Source organism: Pan troglodytes, chromosome 19, assembly GCF_028858775.2.
Source record: "Pan troglodytes isolate AG18354 chromosome 19, NHGRI_mPanTro3-v2.0_pri, whole genome shotgun sequence".
Taxonomy (NCBI): Eukaryota; Metazoa; Chordata; class Mammalia; order Primates; family Hominidae; genus Pan; species Pan troglodytes.
Window position 1 is genome coordinate 64,153,028 of NC_072417.2, and position 16,334 is coordinate 64,169,361.

At 38.7% G+C, this 16,334-nt stretch overlaps 1 protein-coding gene across 14 annotated transcripts in view; it reads right to left on the minus strand.

Annotated features, from left to right (window-relative positions):
• The window catches only part of SPAG9 (sperm associated antigen 9), a 154,510-nt gene that overhangs the window by 49,055 nt on the left and 89,121 nt on the right, over positions 1-16,334 (minus strand). For all 14 annotated transcript variants that reach the window (XR_010153334.1, XR_010153333.1, XM_001171158.7 and 11 more), the window contains 2 exons: positions 6,482-6,689; positions 5,483-5,582 (listed from right to left, as the gene is read on the minus strand). Coding sequence is in view for 12 of the 14 variants with exons in the window: in XM_001171158.7 (XP_001171158.1) it covers positions 5,483-5,582; positions 6,482-6,689 (308 nt within the window). In the remaining 2 variants the exon portion in view is untranslated. The remainder of the gene's footprint in view (positions 1-5,482; positions 5,583-6,481; positions 6,690-16,334) is intronic.

The following is a 16,334-nucleotide window of genomic DNA, read 5'->3' on the forward strand; positions in this document are numbered from 1 at the left end:
AAGAAGGCAATTATGTATGTAAAAGATGGTTAGAGTAGCATTTCTCATAGTGGCAAAAACTGAAATGACCTAAATGACTGTTAACAGGGGACAGATGAGGTAAGTTATACACATATAAAATTAAAATTTTTACCTTTAAGGTTAAAAACATAAATAGAGCTTTATAAACTAAAGAAACCCATTATACAAAGGTTTTTTTTTTAATCAAGTTGCAAAACAGTGTATATACTATATGCCCTATTTTGCAGGGGTGTATAGGGGAATGGGGAAGTGTATATGTTTGTGCCTGAATGCTATTATTAATAGAAAAAACTCTGTAGACCATTTCCAGCTAAATATGGTGGAGAGAACATAGTCATTTATCACCTAATAACTCAGAAGCTCAACTAAAATGAAAGTTAAGAAATTAAAAAGGTATACACCCAAAAGGACAAAGAGAATAGAAAAAGAAACTATAGCAGATGAAATGTGAACAAAATTCTGTAAGATGGAAAACAGATGGGCAAACAGTAGAAAGTGATTCAATAGACCAGAGAAAGCTGAAACCTAAGCCACTGGGGTTTAGGGAGGAGGTCAATATGCTGCCAGAACCCCTGAAAGGCCTAGGACTTGAAGGTACCAGCAACCACAGGGAGGGCATGCAGGGAGGAACATGAAACAGAAGGACAGGATTAAAAAAACTGTACAAAAGGCGGTACAGGACCTAGACACAATCCTCCAGAACAGTGAGACCTCCCTTCTCTTGGCACAGCTCCCTAATAATGGAAGCCAAGTTTAAATGTTATAGGCAGGAAAGTGGAGAATCAGCATTATTTACTTAAGTATGAATAAAACAGCCACAGAGTACCAGATGTCTAAAGAAGGCCTCTATTATAAAAGAAAGGGCCCAAAACAAAGAGGATGTGACAGAGACACTAAGAGCAAAAAAAGACAATGCAGGCAGCAGCAACAACAAAAAAACAAAGCACTTAATTTTCTTCAGAATAAATGTTGCATTCGTAAAATAGCAAGATGGTATAAAAAGTACCAACCAAGAAAAAGAATTTGGAAAAAAAAAAAGAATGAGGATTAAAAAAAAAAATCTGCCAGCAATTAGTATAAAATAAAAGAGATAGGAAAGAGGGGAGAAAATAAATTATGACAGTCACTCCAGGATGTTCAATGCATACCTAAGAGGTGTTCCAGAACGAGAGCAGAACAAACAACAATAAGAAGAAAGAGATAAAATTTCCCAGGACTGGAAGATAGGAATGTTCAGATGAAAAGACTTACTTCATATAAGAAGATACAAAAAAGACACCGACACCAAGCACAGTATCATTAATTTTTAAAAAATCAAGAAAGTGACAATCTTAAAAGATTTCAGAAAGTATATAAAAACGAGCATGAACTCAGATAACAACACCCTGAACTCAACATGAAAATGAAGTAATGTCTTTGCAATTCTGATGGAAAAAAAATCTCCCAACCCATATAGTTCTTTATCTAGCCAAACTATCAAGTATGTCTTCTTATGAAATTTGTAACATTCAAGTTCATAGTGCTCAAAAAAAAAAAATTTACTTGTCATGCACCCTTTGCCAGGAAACCTAGTAAGGATATGTTCCGTCAAAACAAAGGCATAAATCTAGAAGCAGGATGATGTGGCATCCAGGAAACAAAAGATACAACAGAGGAGAAAGGTGAAAAGAATTCCAGGGATGATAGTGAGGGCATATTCCAGAATCAGAACAAATATGACAGCAGTCTCAATTGGAGAATGGGAATAGGAGGCTGCAGGAGAGTAAGCCCTAGGAAACAGGCAGGTTTTGTGTTTGGTCATATTGGGGACTTTTACATTTATGAATTGCATAGTGTCTGCCAATGATTTAGTAACAGGTCCACAGAAACATAAGGAAAAGAAACAAAATAACCCAAGGCTTTATTAATTTCAGAAGAACAAAAGGTTGTAAAAGAAATGAAACGGGCCGTAGCAGTGGCTCAGGCCTGTAATCCCAGCACTGGGAGGCCAAGGTGGGTGGATCATGAGGTCGGGAGTTTGAGACCAGCCTGACCAACATGGTGAAACCCCGTCTCTACTAAAAATACAAAAATTAGCCAGGCATGGTGGCTCACGCCTTTAATCCCAATTAGGATGCTGAGGCAGGAGAATTGCTTGAACCTGAGAGGCAGAGGTTGCAGTGAGCCGAGATCACACCACTGCACTCCAGCCTGGGCAACAAAGCGAGACTCCGTCTCGGAGGAGGGAAAAAAATAAAAAAATTAATGAAATGTAATTATACTGTATTCTGTGGCTAAGTAGAATTACAGATTAATTTTATATAGTCATACTGATATAAATAATGAATTTAACTAACAGAATTTGAAATATATAATATTAGGAGGATGAAAGGATGGTGGTTTAGGCATTATATCCTCATCTACTACAGAAAGCCAACAGCTAGCATCATAGCCTTTTTCAACCAGGGTTCCGTATTTGATCTACAAAATACAGAAAAGGATTTAAGTGAGTATTTTCTCCATTCTCCCAAGGTAAGTACATACCTAGAATCCTATTCTAGACGCACAGGAGCATAGCTAATTCATTATATACAAGAGATGCCTTAGGGCATTAGGACTACATTTTCTCACAGAATCTCAGCTGAAAAAGGGAGGGATGAAGGAGGGGCAGGACGGACATGTTATTTTAGATACCTGAAGACAAATAGCATAAGAGAGAGCTAAGAAGTGATAGAGTTGTGCACCCTTTACCCAGAAAGCTAGTAAGGATATGCTCTGTCAAAACAAAGGCATAAATCAAGAAGCAGGGTGATGTAGGATCCAGGAAAAAGAGTGGTGACAGAATGAGAACCTGCCTGAGAGAGAGAGAGAGAGACAGAGGGTTCTGGATTTGAATCCCAAGTCCACCTCTTGCTAGCTTGGTAATCTGGGACAAGCTACTTTGAACAAGTTCTAAGTCTCTTTATTTATAAAATAAGGATAAAAAGATCTACCTCATAAGGTTGTAATTAGGATCAAATTATATAAAATCATGATGAAAACAATATTACTTAACATTTATTGAATGGGGCATTTTGCAATGATTTATCATATATTGATTCATTTAATCCTCACAACCATCTGAGGTATTAACACAAAGCTGTTTTATAGATGAGAAAACATACCTAAGATTCAAATCCAAGACAGGATTTGAACCCACGCAGTCTTACTCTAGGGTCTATGCTTTTAACCGCTACAGAGTACTGACTGCACAATGCTTAACAGAGATCAATAAATGGCTTGTATTTTTATAGTCATTAATTAATTAAAGGATAAACTTTATGGAAGAAATGAAAAGAAAGGCAGTAGCTCCTGTCTGACATTCTTGAGCATCAATGTATTTTGGATAATCCTGATTAAGATGATATCTAATCTCCCAGCACTTTGGGAGGCTGAGGCAGGCGGATCACTGGTGCTCAGGAGTTCAAGACCAGCCTGGCCAACGTGGTAAAACCCCATCTCTACTAAAAATACAAAAAGTAGCCCAGTGTGCGCCTGCAGTCCCAGCTACTTGGGAGGCTGAGGTGAGAGAATCGCTTGAACCCGGGGGAGGGGGTGGGGGTGGGAGTGGGGTGAAGGTTGGAGTGAGCTGAGATAGCACCACTGCATCCAGCCTAGGCGACAGAGCGAGACTGCATCTCAAAAAAAAAAAGATGAGATCTAACTATTTTCTTCCTACCACTAAACAGCCTTCCCATGTAAAATGATACGAAAATGAGACTAATTTCTTCCAATAATGAGATTACACTTCTCAAGATGGAAGTACATTCTCTCTTCCTGATCTGGTGGAAGGTACAAAAGTTGGTTCAAACTTTTTTGTTTTGTTTTTTAAATTACATTTATTTAGCATATGTACACATAAAAAAGAAATCACCTTCTGAACCCACCCAGCAGCAGGAAACATGCACAAACTCCAGGTAAGTGCTAGGGGGTGGGGCCCTGGACCCAAGTTAGTGTCTGGGACAATGCAATCTTGTGAGTAACAAGCCCCAGTCAGGAGGGGGCTGGACTGAAGTGTCCGGCAGGCTGGAGTACCCGTACCCGGCTGCTGGCCCTAAAATAAGCATGCTCCATAGCCAAAGGTGTGTTTCATGCCCTCAAAGTAGCACCGCTGCCAGCCCTGCCATGTCCACTCTGTTACTTCCTTCACTCCCGCTTCTTGGTTTCTTCAAGTTACAGAAAGTATGGGATATGTCTTGGCTGTCTTTTTTCCCCTATCTGCTATAGTTTGAATGTGTCCCCTATAAAATTCAGCTGTTGCCAATGTGATAGTATTAAGATGGGGCCTTCAAGAGGTGATTAGGCCATAAGGGCTTCTCCCTTATAAACAGGATTGGGGTCCTTATAGAATAATGAGGCTATATCCAGTGTTCAGGGCTCACTTGTCCTTCTTCTATGTGAAGACACAGAGTTCCTCCCCTCCAGAGGATGCAGCAACAAGGCACCAACTTGAAAGCAAAGAGCAGCCCTCAGCAGACACTTGACCCTGCCAGCACCTTGATCTTGGCCTTCCTAGCCTCCAGAACTGTGAGAAAATTAATTTCTGTTCTTTATAAATTGGCCAGGTGCAGTGGCTCATGCCTGTAATCTCAGCACTTTGGGAGGCCGAGGCAGGCTGATCACCTCAGGAGTTTGACACCAGCCTGGCCAACATGGCAAAACCCCGTCTCTACTAAAAATACAAAAAAAAATTAGCTAGGCATGGTGGTGGGTGCCTGTAATCCCAGCTACTCGGGAGGCTGAGGCAGGAGAATCACTTGAACCTGGGAGGCAGAGGTTGCAGTGAGCTGAGATTGCACCACTGCACTCCAGCCTGGGCTACAGAGCGAGACTCCATCTCAAAAAAATAAACAAGGCTGGGCGCAGTGGCTCACGACTGTAATCCCAGGACTTTGGGAGGCCGAGGCGGGTGGATCACCTGAGGTTGGGAGTTCGAGACCAGCCTGACCAACATGGAGAAACCCCGTCTCTACTAAAAATACAAAATAAGCCAGGCGTGGTGGCACATGTCTGTAATCCCAGCAACTAGGGAGGCTGAGGGAGGAGAATTGCTTGAACCTGGGAGGCAGAGGTTGCGGTGAGCCGAGATCGCACCATTGCACTCCAGCCTGGGCAACAAGAGCAAAACTCTGTCTCAAAAAAATAAACAAATAAATAAATATATAAATTACCCACTCTGGTATTTTGCTATAGCAGTACAAAATAGACTAAGACACCATCCTTCCTGCTCATACACCTAATTTGTGATCCTGCAAAGATAACATTTAACAAAAAATTTAAACCATGTACAGTGTCCAGTTTCAAGAATAGGAATTAGAATATAATACTAACATTTCTTCAACAAAACATCTGAATCCATTTTGTCCAGAGACTGGAGAACAGTGTTTATGGGAGTTGGGGGTGGGGGGGTGCAGAATATGTCTTCATCTAACATTTATGTTACCTTGAACCTTTATATCCACTGAGATCTTTGTCCATATCCAGCTCAGGAGTAGATTCGATGATTGCTTGAACTTCTGACTTTTCTTCATTTTCAGCAGAGCCTTAAAAAAGGACATGATGAAATAAACAATACATATATTACACAGTACCCCAATATAAAAATCCTGTTGTTTTTATGGGTGTAAAGGTATCATTTGAACATTTTTTAAAAATGTGCAAGACTGGATTTTAGGAAATACAGCATTATACAATATATCACATATTCAGTTAACAGATCGTATCAAAAACTAATAAGCAACCAAAGAAAGTTTTCCTTTGTGTTTCGTGGAACACACAGTACGATATATCCAAGGCCCTGCTTTCATTCTTATTTAAAAGATGGAATTTAAAGGAACTAAAGACAAAGACTAAACTAAGATAGGGGACAGAAAAGAACTGTCCTCCCGTCTTTTAGGTTCTGTGACCTCCTGGCCCCCAACTCCTGGCCCCAATAGTTTCTCTCCAAGACTATTTAAACATTACCTCTTTTAAGCTTATTTACAATTGAATACAATTAAGTGCAGTCTTATCTCAGTATCCATGGGGGATTGGTTCCAGAACCCACCACAATACCAAAATCCATGGATGCTCAGGTCCCTTATATAAAATGGCATTGTATTTGCATACAACTTATCAATATCCTCCCATATACTTTAAATCATCTCTAGATTACTTATAATACCTAATACAATGTAAATGCTATGTAAATAATTGTCATACTGTACTGTTTAGAGGATAATAAGAAAAAAGTATGTACATGTTTAGGACAGGCACAGCTATCATTTTTTTTTCAAATATTTTCAATCTACAGATGCAGAACCACAGATATAGAGGGCCAACTATATCTGCCTATTTTATAAATACAAAGCAGGCAACACCCACAAAGACATATTTTCTCATACCCACATTATCCAGGTTTACTGAATACTTTCCTAGTAAGTAAAGAACTAGGGTCACTCACCAGTAGATACATTTCTAGTTTCCTGGGCTACCTGTACTTCAATGTGTTTGCTTATCTCTGACTTATTTGGCGCATCTGTAACCTTCACAAATCCTTCGTTTTCTTCCTTTAAGGGAGTATCAGTAGGAATTGTTGCCACATCTGAATTAGCTGTTGATGCTGGAGTGGTAGCTTTAGATCCGCCTTGGCTAACATCAGAAAGCTCATCCTACAAATAAAAATAATTTAAAATAAAATTTTAAATGACGAATTTACTCTAAACCACATTAAATGGGTTGAGAAATAAATCTACCAAAGAAAGTTCTATTTTTTTTTCCAAAATAAAGGCAATAAAGAGCCACTGATTACCGGTAAGTACTCTCTTTAGACCCTCTGCAAATAATCGGGAAATATTTAAGTAAACTGTATTTTTTCAAATGAGATTTTTCTAAACAGAGAATTTGAAAATAAAAGAATTATTAGCAATAAAACTATACATTAATGTCAACATCATTCTTAATGGCAATTGCAATATTGTACAATCACTTGGTAATAAAGACCTACTTTAGAACATTTAGAACACATACTCTGTAATAGCTGATCTAAAACAGAAGTAGAATAACCAAATTCTTAACCTCGGGTATCTTTGTAAAGTGTGGTATTAAAATATCCTGCATCTAAATCATTTGAAGTGCTTAAAGTGCTTGTTAAAACGCCGTGGCTCACACCTGTAATCCCAACACTTTGGGAGGCCGAGGCAGGCGGATCACGAGGTCAGGAGTTCAAGACCAGCCTAGCCAACATGGTGAAACCCCGTCTCTACTAAAAATACAAAAAGTAGCCAGGCATGGTGGCAGGCGCCTATAATCCCAGCTACTTGGGAGGCTGAGGCAGGAGAATTACTTGAACCTGGGAGGCGGAGGTTGCAGTGAGCTGAGATCACGCCACTGCACTCCCACCTCAGCAACGGAGCTAGACTCCATCTCAAAAAAAAAAAAAAAAGCGGGGAGAGGGGGCAGATTCCAGCCACGCACATGCCTGTAATCCCAGCTGAGGCGGGAGGATCCCTTGAGCCCAACAAGACCCTGTCTCTTTGAAAAAAGAGAAAAGAGTAGGGAGTAGGGAGGAGTAGACAGAGTCTAAGTCCAACTCTAGACTTAATGCACCAAACTTTGGGCAGTGAGAATAGGTCATCTATATTTTAACAAGCAATCCAGGTGAATTACATACTCATTGAAATTTGATCACTATTATAGGATCTACAGATAGGTTTCAAGAGGTATATGCAAATTGAAATTGTATGCAAAAATTTGTGTACAGTGTATTTCTCTGGGAAGAGAATCATAGCTTTTATCAGATATTCAAAGGGGTTTGCAGCTCCAAAATAATTATAAACAATTGTCCAGTGGCTATCAAAAATGAAGCAGTTCTTTTGGAGCACCCAGGTTTTAAGAAAAGAGAAACTGACAAAAAGTTTACAGCCACCACCACTAATAATAATAATAATAATAACAATAGGCCGGGTGCGGTGGCTCACACCTGTAATCCCAACACTTTGGGAGGCTGAGGCAGGCGGATCACCTGAGGTCGGGAGTTCAAGACCAGCCTGACAAACATGGAGAAACCCTGTCTCTACCAAAAATACAAAAAATTAGCTGGGCATGGTGGCGCATGCCTGCAATTCCAGCTACTCGGGAGGCTGAGGCAGGAGAAACACTTGAACCCGGGAGGCAGAGGTTGCAGTGAGCTGAGATCGCATCCAGTCTGGGCAACAAGAGTGAAACTCCATCTCAAAATAATAATAATAATAATAATAATAATAATAATAATAATAATAAATCAGGGTTAGGGTAAATTAAGTGAATTTATCATTCACTAAATGTATGACCTTGGGTAAGTAATGTATTCTTTCTAAACCTTTGTTTTATCATCTGTAAAATATAGATAACAGTATCTACTTCTTAAGATTCTTATTAAGTTATTCTACATTATGGCTTAGCAATGTGTTTCACACATACTAAGAATTTAAAATATTAACTATTATTATAATAGTAACTATTTGTATAATTCTAAATACATAATTATATATTTTTATATTTTATAACTATTATAATAGTAACTGTTAGTATAATTATAATACATAATTATATATTTTTATAATTTATTATATTTATAATATTTTAATTATAAATTATATATACTATATATAATTCCCTTAAGGGAGTATCAGCAGGAATTATTGCCACATCGATTTAGCTATTGATGCTGAAGTGGTAGCTTTAGATCCACCTTGGCTAACATCAGAAAGTTCAACCTACAAATAGAAGTAATTTAAAAGAAATTTTAATTGAGTAATTTATTCTAAAGTACTTTAAAAATTGGTTAAGAAATAAATTTGCCCAGAGAAAGTTACAATTTTTTTAAAAGGCAATAAAGAGTCACCGATTATCAATAAATAATCTCTCTAGCTCCTCTGCAAATAATTGGGAAATATTTAAGCAAATCGTATTTTTCCAGGCGTACATGAGATTCTTCTTTTTTTTTCTAAGACAGAGTCTCATTCTTGTCACCCAGGCTGCAGTGCAGTGGCATAATCTCAGCTCAATGCAACCTCCACCTTCCGGGCTCAAGCGATTCTCGTGCCTCAGTCCCCTGAGCGCCTATGATTACAGGCGTACGTCACCATGCCCCACTAATTTTTTGTATTTTTGGTACAGACGGAGTTTTGCCACGCTGCCCAGGCTGGTCTCAGACGCCTGGCCTCAAGCGATCTGCTGGCCTCAGCCTCCCAAAGTGCTGGGATTACAGGCGTGAGCCATTGCTCCCAGCCGATTTTTCTAAATAGAAAATTTGAAAATAAAATACGAAAGGCATTAGCAGCCAGGCTCGGTGGCTCACACCTGAAATCCCGACATTTTGGGAGGCCCAGGCAGGCGGATCACCTGAGGTCAGGAGTTTGAGACCAGCCTGGCCAACATGGCGAAACCCGTAATCTACTAAAAATACAAAAATTAGGCATGGTGGCAGGTGCCTGTAATTCCAGCTACCCAGGAGGCAGAGGTTGCAGTGAGCTGAGATCGCACCACCGCACTCCAGCCTGGGGGATAGAGCGAGACTCTCTCCAAAGAAGGAAAAGCATTAGTGATAAAATTACACACTGATGTCAACATCATTTTAATGGCAGCTGCAATACTGTATCACTATTAATTACAGTATATTGTACATATTAATTATAATATATTGTACAATATATTTTACACAACATATAAAAATAAAATAGTATATCCATGTTAACAGTACAATACTTTGGCCAAGCGTGGTGGCTCATGCCTGTAATCCCAGCACTTTGGGAGGACGAGGCAGGCAGATCACCTGAGGTCAAGAGTTCGAGACAAGCCTGGCCAACATGGAGAAACTCCGTCTCTAAATCAGCCGGGCGTGGTGGCACACGTCTGTAATCCCAGCTATTAGCGAGGCTGAGGCAGGAGAATCACTTGAACCCAGGAGGCAAAGGTTGCAGTAAGCCGAGATTGCACCATTGCACTCCAGTCTGGGCAACAAGAGCAAGACTCTGTCTCAAAAAAAAAAAAAAAAAAAAATTGTACAATACTTCATGTATGCCTGTAATCCCAGCTACTTCGGAGGCTGAGGCACAAGAATCGCTTGAATGGCCTGGGCAACAGAGCAAGATCCCATCACATAAAACAATAATAATGTATTGTACACTTAAAATTTTTAGAGGGTAGATCTCATATTAAATGTTCTTACCACAATAAAATAAAAAAGGCTGAGGCAGGAGAATCGCTTGAACCCAGGAGGCAGAGGTTTCAGTGAGGCAAGATTGCACCACTGCACTCCAGCTTGGGCAACAGAGCAAGACTTCATCTCAAAAAAAAAAAAAAAAAAAAAAATGGCCAGGTGCAGTGGCTCACGCCTGTAATCCCAGCACTTTGGAAGGCCGAGATAGGTGGATTAGTTGAGGTCAGGAGTTCCAGACCAGCTTGGCCAACATGGGGAAACCCCGTCCCTACTAAAAATACAAAAATTAGCCAGGCATGGTGGCACATGCCTGTAATCCCAGGTACTCGGGAGGCTGAGGCAGAGGAATCATTGAACCCAGGAGACGGAGGTTGCAGTGAGCCAAGATTGTGCCACCGCACTCCAGTCTGGTGACAGGGTGAGACTCCGTCTCAAAAAAAAAAAAAAAAAAAAAAAAAAATTGCTATTTTCTTGAATTGGTAACTGGCACCCAATATAAAATATAAAAATATCAGATAGAAACCTACTAATTCCAGCAAATTCATTTGTTTGGAGTTGAGTCAAAAAGACTGACAGTATTAATAAAAAAAAAAAAAAACTGACAGTATTTAACACCTCTGGAGCCAAAGAGATTGATAGTGAAAACAACTACAAGTCCCTCTGAGCACCATTTGCATTGTCTTTGCTTTGATGTATACTCGATTAAAAAATAAGTGGTATTTGGCTGGACATGGTTGGCTCATGCCTGTAATCCCAGCACTTTGAGAGGTTGAGGTGGGCATATCACTTGAGCCCAGGAGTTTGAGACCAGCCTGGGAAACCTGGTGAAACACTGTCTCTACTAAAAATGCCAAAAATTAGCCCAGCATGGTGGTGCACGCCTGTAGTTCCAGCTACGAGGAATGCTAAAGCATGAGAATCGCTTGAACCCAGGAGGCAGAGGCTGCAGTGAGCTGAGATTGCACCCATGTTATCATGTACATGAATTCTCATTCTTTAAAAGTTTCAAACGTAACACACATTAAAAAATATATAATAAACAGTCTGTATTTCTGATAAACAGTGTTGATGAAAGCACTTAAAACCCATTAAGACGGCGGATTCAGAAAGCCCTAGAGAATATTGAGTTCATCTATATGAGAAAGTGATATGCCTTTGAAACTATGTCAAAAATAAATAATTTGAGGTCAATCTTGGAATTCTCATTTACCTCTTAAATATAGAGAAATTATTTCTTCTTCCTCCTTATTATTCCAGTCCCCCACTCCCCACAAAAGGCAGGTTATTTTCACCTCAGAAAAAATTGTATTTAGTAATTTAAAAGTTCACAACATATGAAGTGTGGCAAAGGCCTACTTTCCAAATTCATCTGTGGATCTGGGAGCATGAAATAAAATAACCAGGAGACAGTCTAGATATCATGGGGTGAAAAGAGAAAAAAAAAAAAAAAAGAAATAACCAGGAGAATGCTGAACCTAAAACAGGAAAGGGACCATGATATCTCAGCAATCCCAAGGTTTCTTCAGGCTACAAGGAAGTGGTTAATTAGGATCTACTTAGAAGAAAATTATGTTTTAAATTTATCCTAGGCTATCCAAATAAAATGAGATTTACTTATATGTAACTTACTTCCCTTTTATACTTACCACATAAAAATATTTTACACTCTTTAAAATAGCCCAATGTGTGGGCTATATTTCTGACAACTAGATCCCAGAGATACAGCATGAGAGCTGAGAAGGGAAAAGCTCTGATTTTAGGGGTTGAGCCCTTTTCTTTTTCTTTTCTTTTCTTTTTTTTTTTTTTTTTTTTTGAGACGAAGTTTCGCTCTTGTTGCCCCAGGCTGTAGTGCAATGGCACAATCTTGGCTCACCGCAACCTCTGCCTCCCAGGTTCAAGTGATTCTCCTGCCTCAGCCTCCCGAGTAGCTGGGATTACAGGCATGCGCCACCATGCCCAGCTAATTTTGTATTTTTAGTAGAGATGGGGTTTCTCCATGTTGGTCAGGCTGGTCTCGAACTCCTGACCTCAGGTGATCCGCCTGCCTCAGCCTCCCAAAGTGCTGGGTTTAGAGATGTGAGCCACTGCGCCCGGCTGGGAAACCATTTTTGAAAGAGGTCTTTCTTCTTGGTATCCCAGGCAGTGGTGACATAAAGCTTCTAAAATTAGCAGAAAAGCACTTAGATGGGAAATCGGACAAAGCATTTGGCCAGGGGCACAATATTCTTGCATTATACCTCACTAACTGCCTCCAACTAAAGACAGAATGAGGCTAAGCACAGTGGCTCATGTGTGTAATCACAGCCCTTTGGGAGGCCAAGACAGGTGGATCACTTGAGGTCAGAAGTTTGAGACCAGCCTGGCCAACATGCTGAAAACTCATCTCTACTAAAAATACAAAAATTAGCTGGGTATAGTGGCATATGCCTGTAGTCCCAGCTACCTGGGCGGCTGAGGCACGAGAATCACTTGAATCCAGAAGTGGGAAGAGGTTGCAGTGAGCCAAGATCATACCACTGTGCTCCAGCCTGGACAACAGAGCAACAAGACCTTGTCTCAAAAAAAAAAAAAAAAAAAATCATCGACCTGTTAAAAATTAAAATATACTACTTTTGGTCAATAGTACACTCATAAGATAATACGATCATGTGCCACATCTGCATAATGACATTTTGGTCAATAATAGACAGCATACAGCATATATAGTGGTGGTCCCATAAGATTAAAATGAAGCTGAAAAATTCTTGTTGCCCAGTGATGTTGCAACTGTCATAATATCCCAGTGCGATGCCCTAGTGTGTTAACAAAACTATTGCACTGCCAGGTGTACAAAAGTATAGTACATACAATTCTATACAGTACATAATACTTGATAATGATAAACAATTATGTTACTGGTTTATGTATTTACTAAAATTTTCATTGTTATTTTAAAGTATACTCCTCCTTCTACTTAAAAATAATAATAAAGTTAACTATAAAACAGCCTCAGGTAGGTCCTTCAGGAAGTACTCTAGAAGAAGGCACTGTCATCATAGGAGGTGATAGCTCCATGTGTGTCATTGCTCCTGAAAACTTTCCAGTGGGACAAGATGTGGAGGTGGAAGATACTGACATTGATGATCCTGACCCTGTGTAGGCCAAGGCTAATAATATGTGTGTGTCTTCGTTTTTAACAAAAAAGTTTAAAAAGCAAAAAAAAAAAAAAAAAATTTTTTTAAATAGATAAAAGCTTATAGAATAAGGATATAAAGAAAATATTTTCATAGAGCTATACAATGTGTTTGTGTTTTAAGCTAAACATTATTACAAAAAAATCAAAAAGGTAAAAAAATTTAAAGTTTATAAAGTAGATAAGTTACAGTAAGCTAAGGTTAATTTATTATTGAAGAAAAAAATTAAATAAATGTAGTATAGTTTAAGTGGACAGCATTTTATAAAGTCTACAATAATGTCCAGTAATGCTCTAGGCCTTCATATTCACTCACTGCTCACTCACTGACTCACCAAGAGCATTTGCAGTCCTGCAAACTCCATCCACGGTAAGTGCCCTATAGAGGTATACCATTTTAAATTTTTCATATTGTATTTTTAATGTATCTTTTCTATGTTTAGGTACACAAAATAGTTACCACTGTGTTACAACTGCCTACAGTATTCAGTACATGCTGCACAGGTTGCAGCCTAAGAGCAACAAGCCATACCATATAGTTCAGGTGTGTAGTAAGCTATACTGTCTAGGTTTGCGTAAATTCACTCTATGATGTTCCTACAACAAAATCACCTAAGTACACATTTCTCAGAATGTATCTCTGTTGTTAAGCGACACATGACTATGTATGCAAACAAGGGAAAATTCTTAAGAGGTCCTAATTGAAAAGCATTTATTATGAATCATTCAACATAAAGTTCCAGGGGAGTTGCATGCTGTCATTTCACATTCAATCTATGGCTTCTTGACACTGCAAATTCCTATTTTATATTAGACTTTACAGGTCACTTGCCAGGTTGTGCTGTTTTGGCTAATACTCTTGACTGCAAATGACCACTAGCCTATCAAATCCTATTGTCTGACATCATTAAGATATCTTTTTCAATGGCATGAGTGGTGGCAAACATGGAGACTTACGCAGTCCTCAAGTCTCTTTCTAACATATTTATTTTATAGCCCCATTTTCCCCTTTAGAGCCTTTAGGGAACTGCCACATCATAGGTGTACATGTCACTAGAGAATGTTCACAAAAAGCTGGTACAAGATTTGGAAGTGCATATAAAAGAATGGCATGTCTGTGCATATTTAAATTGTGCTTTGAAAAAAAACAGATGTAACACAAATGGCCAAGAAGCATATAAAATGATGATCAACACCACTAATCATTGGAGAAATGCAAATCAAAACCACAATGAGATATCATCACCTGGCCCCCATCAGGATGACCACTATCAAGAAAAAGAGGATGTGAATACATTAGACACTTGTGCATTGTTGGTAGGATTGTAAAATGATGCAACCACTCTGGAAAACAGTACGAAAGTTCCTAAAAACATTAAAAATAGAACTACCATATCATCCAGCAATCTCACTTCTGGGTATGTATTCATAAAAGCATTATTCGTAACAGCCATAAGGTGAAACCAACCCAAATGTCCATTAACAAATAAATAAACAAAATATGGTGTACACATACAATCAAATAAATATTACTCAGCCTTAAAAAGGAAGGGAATTCTGTCACATGCTATAACATGAATGAACCTTGAGGACATTATGCTAAATGAAATAAGCCAGTCTCAAAAAGACAAACACTACATAATTCTATTTATGTGCGGTATTTAATATGTGACATCGAATTCATAGAAACATAAAGTAAAATGGTAGTTTCCGGGGGCTACAGTAGTTGGAAAGGAAGTTATTATTTAATGAGTGTAGAGTTTTAGATTTGCAAGATGAAAAAGCTCTGGTGCTGTTTTACAATAATATGAATATACATAACACTATTGAACTGTATACTTATGCTATTGAACTATATACTTTAAAATGGTTAAAATGGTCATTTTTTTCCTCCCTGTGGAGACCACATCAGAGGTCGTAAGATGGTAATTTTTATGTGTTTTTACCACACACACAAAATAAACGTCATTACTTTCAGTTTCACTTGAGATACTGCAGTAAAAGCAATCTGGTCTTTGTGCCATTTTCTTATGGGTTTTAGATATCAGGCTAAAAGTCTATAAGCTCTTCAAAATATTTTCAGTTGTTCCATTTACCAAATGCACCATGTGCTTAGTGCTATATAGAATATATATGTCATGGATTATCTGGCATTGCAGCATAACTATTTTCTAACAGACTATAAACTATGTTTACAACTAGAGAAAATGAATTATCCCATTCAGTTCAACTTACAGACACTACATGCCAATGTAGTGTTTTCCTGAGTAGCCTAACTTCTGAAATAAGCCATATAAAGGCAAGCAACTCTGCTACCTAAGTTTGTCTCTTAGATTTGAGGGTTTTAAGCCAAATGAAAATAAAGACAAAACTACAAACAAGTAACTAGCCCCACATAGGATCCCTCACTATTAACACAATTATACTTTTATACCTACATTTCTTTCTCCCCAAGTAAAAGTAAGTCTCTAAAGCATTGGTTCTTAAAACTCTTTTGATTTACAGCTATGTGGCATAAAAGAGTTACAAAATGGTGTGTACATACATTCTTCTGGAGAGTTTCAAATAATTTGACTCCTAAGAGTCTGTGACCCAAAGGAAACACTAAAAACCTTAACTCTAGATACTCACATTTAGGTAAAATCCATCTAAGTGTAAACAGAATGGTAGCTTCAAGAGAATTCAAATTATTAAAGGAAACGTATGAATGTCCTAACTCTGAGTATATTTCGAAGGAAGAGGATACTGTTTCACTGTTGATGCTAGAGGGCTTCCATGGACCCAGGTCAACCCCTGACCTAGCATGTAGGAGAAAGTCACAGATATCCTGTTATCCCCAGTGCCCAGCATATCAAGCCTGACATGTAGCAGGCTTTTTTTTTTTTTTTTTTTTTTGAGATGGAGTCTCGCTGTGTTGCCCAGGCTGGAGGGCAGTGGCACCAT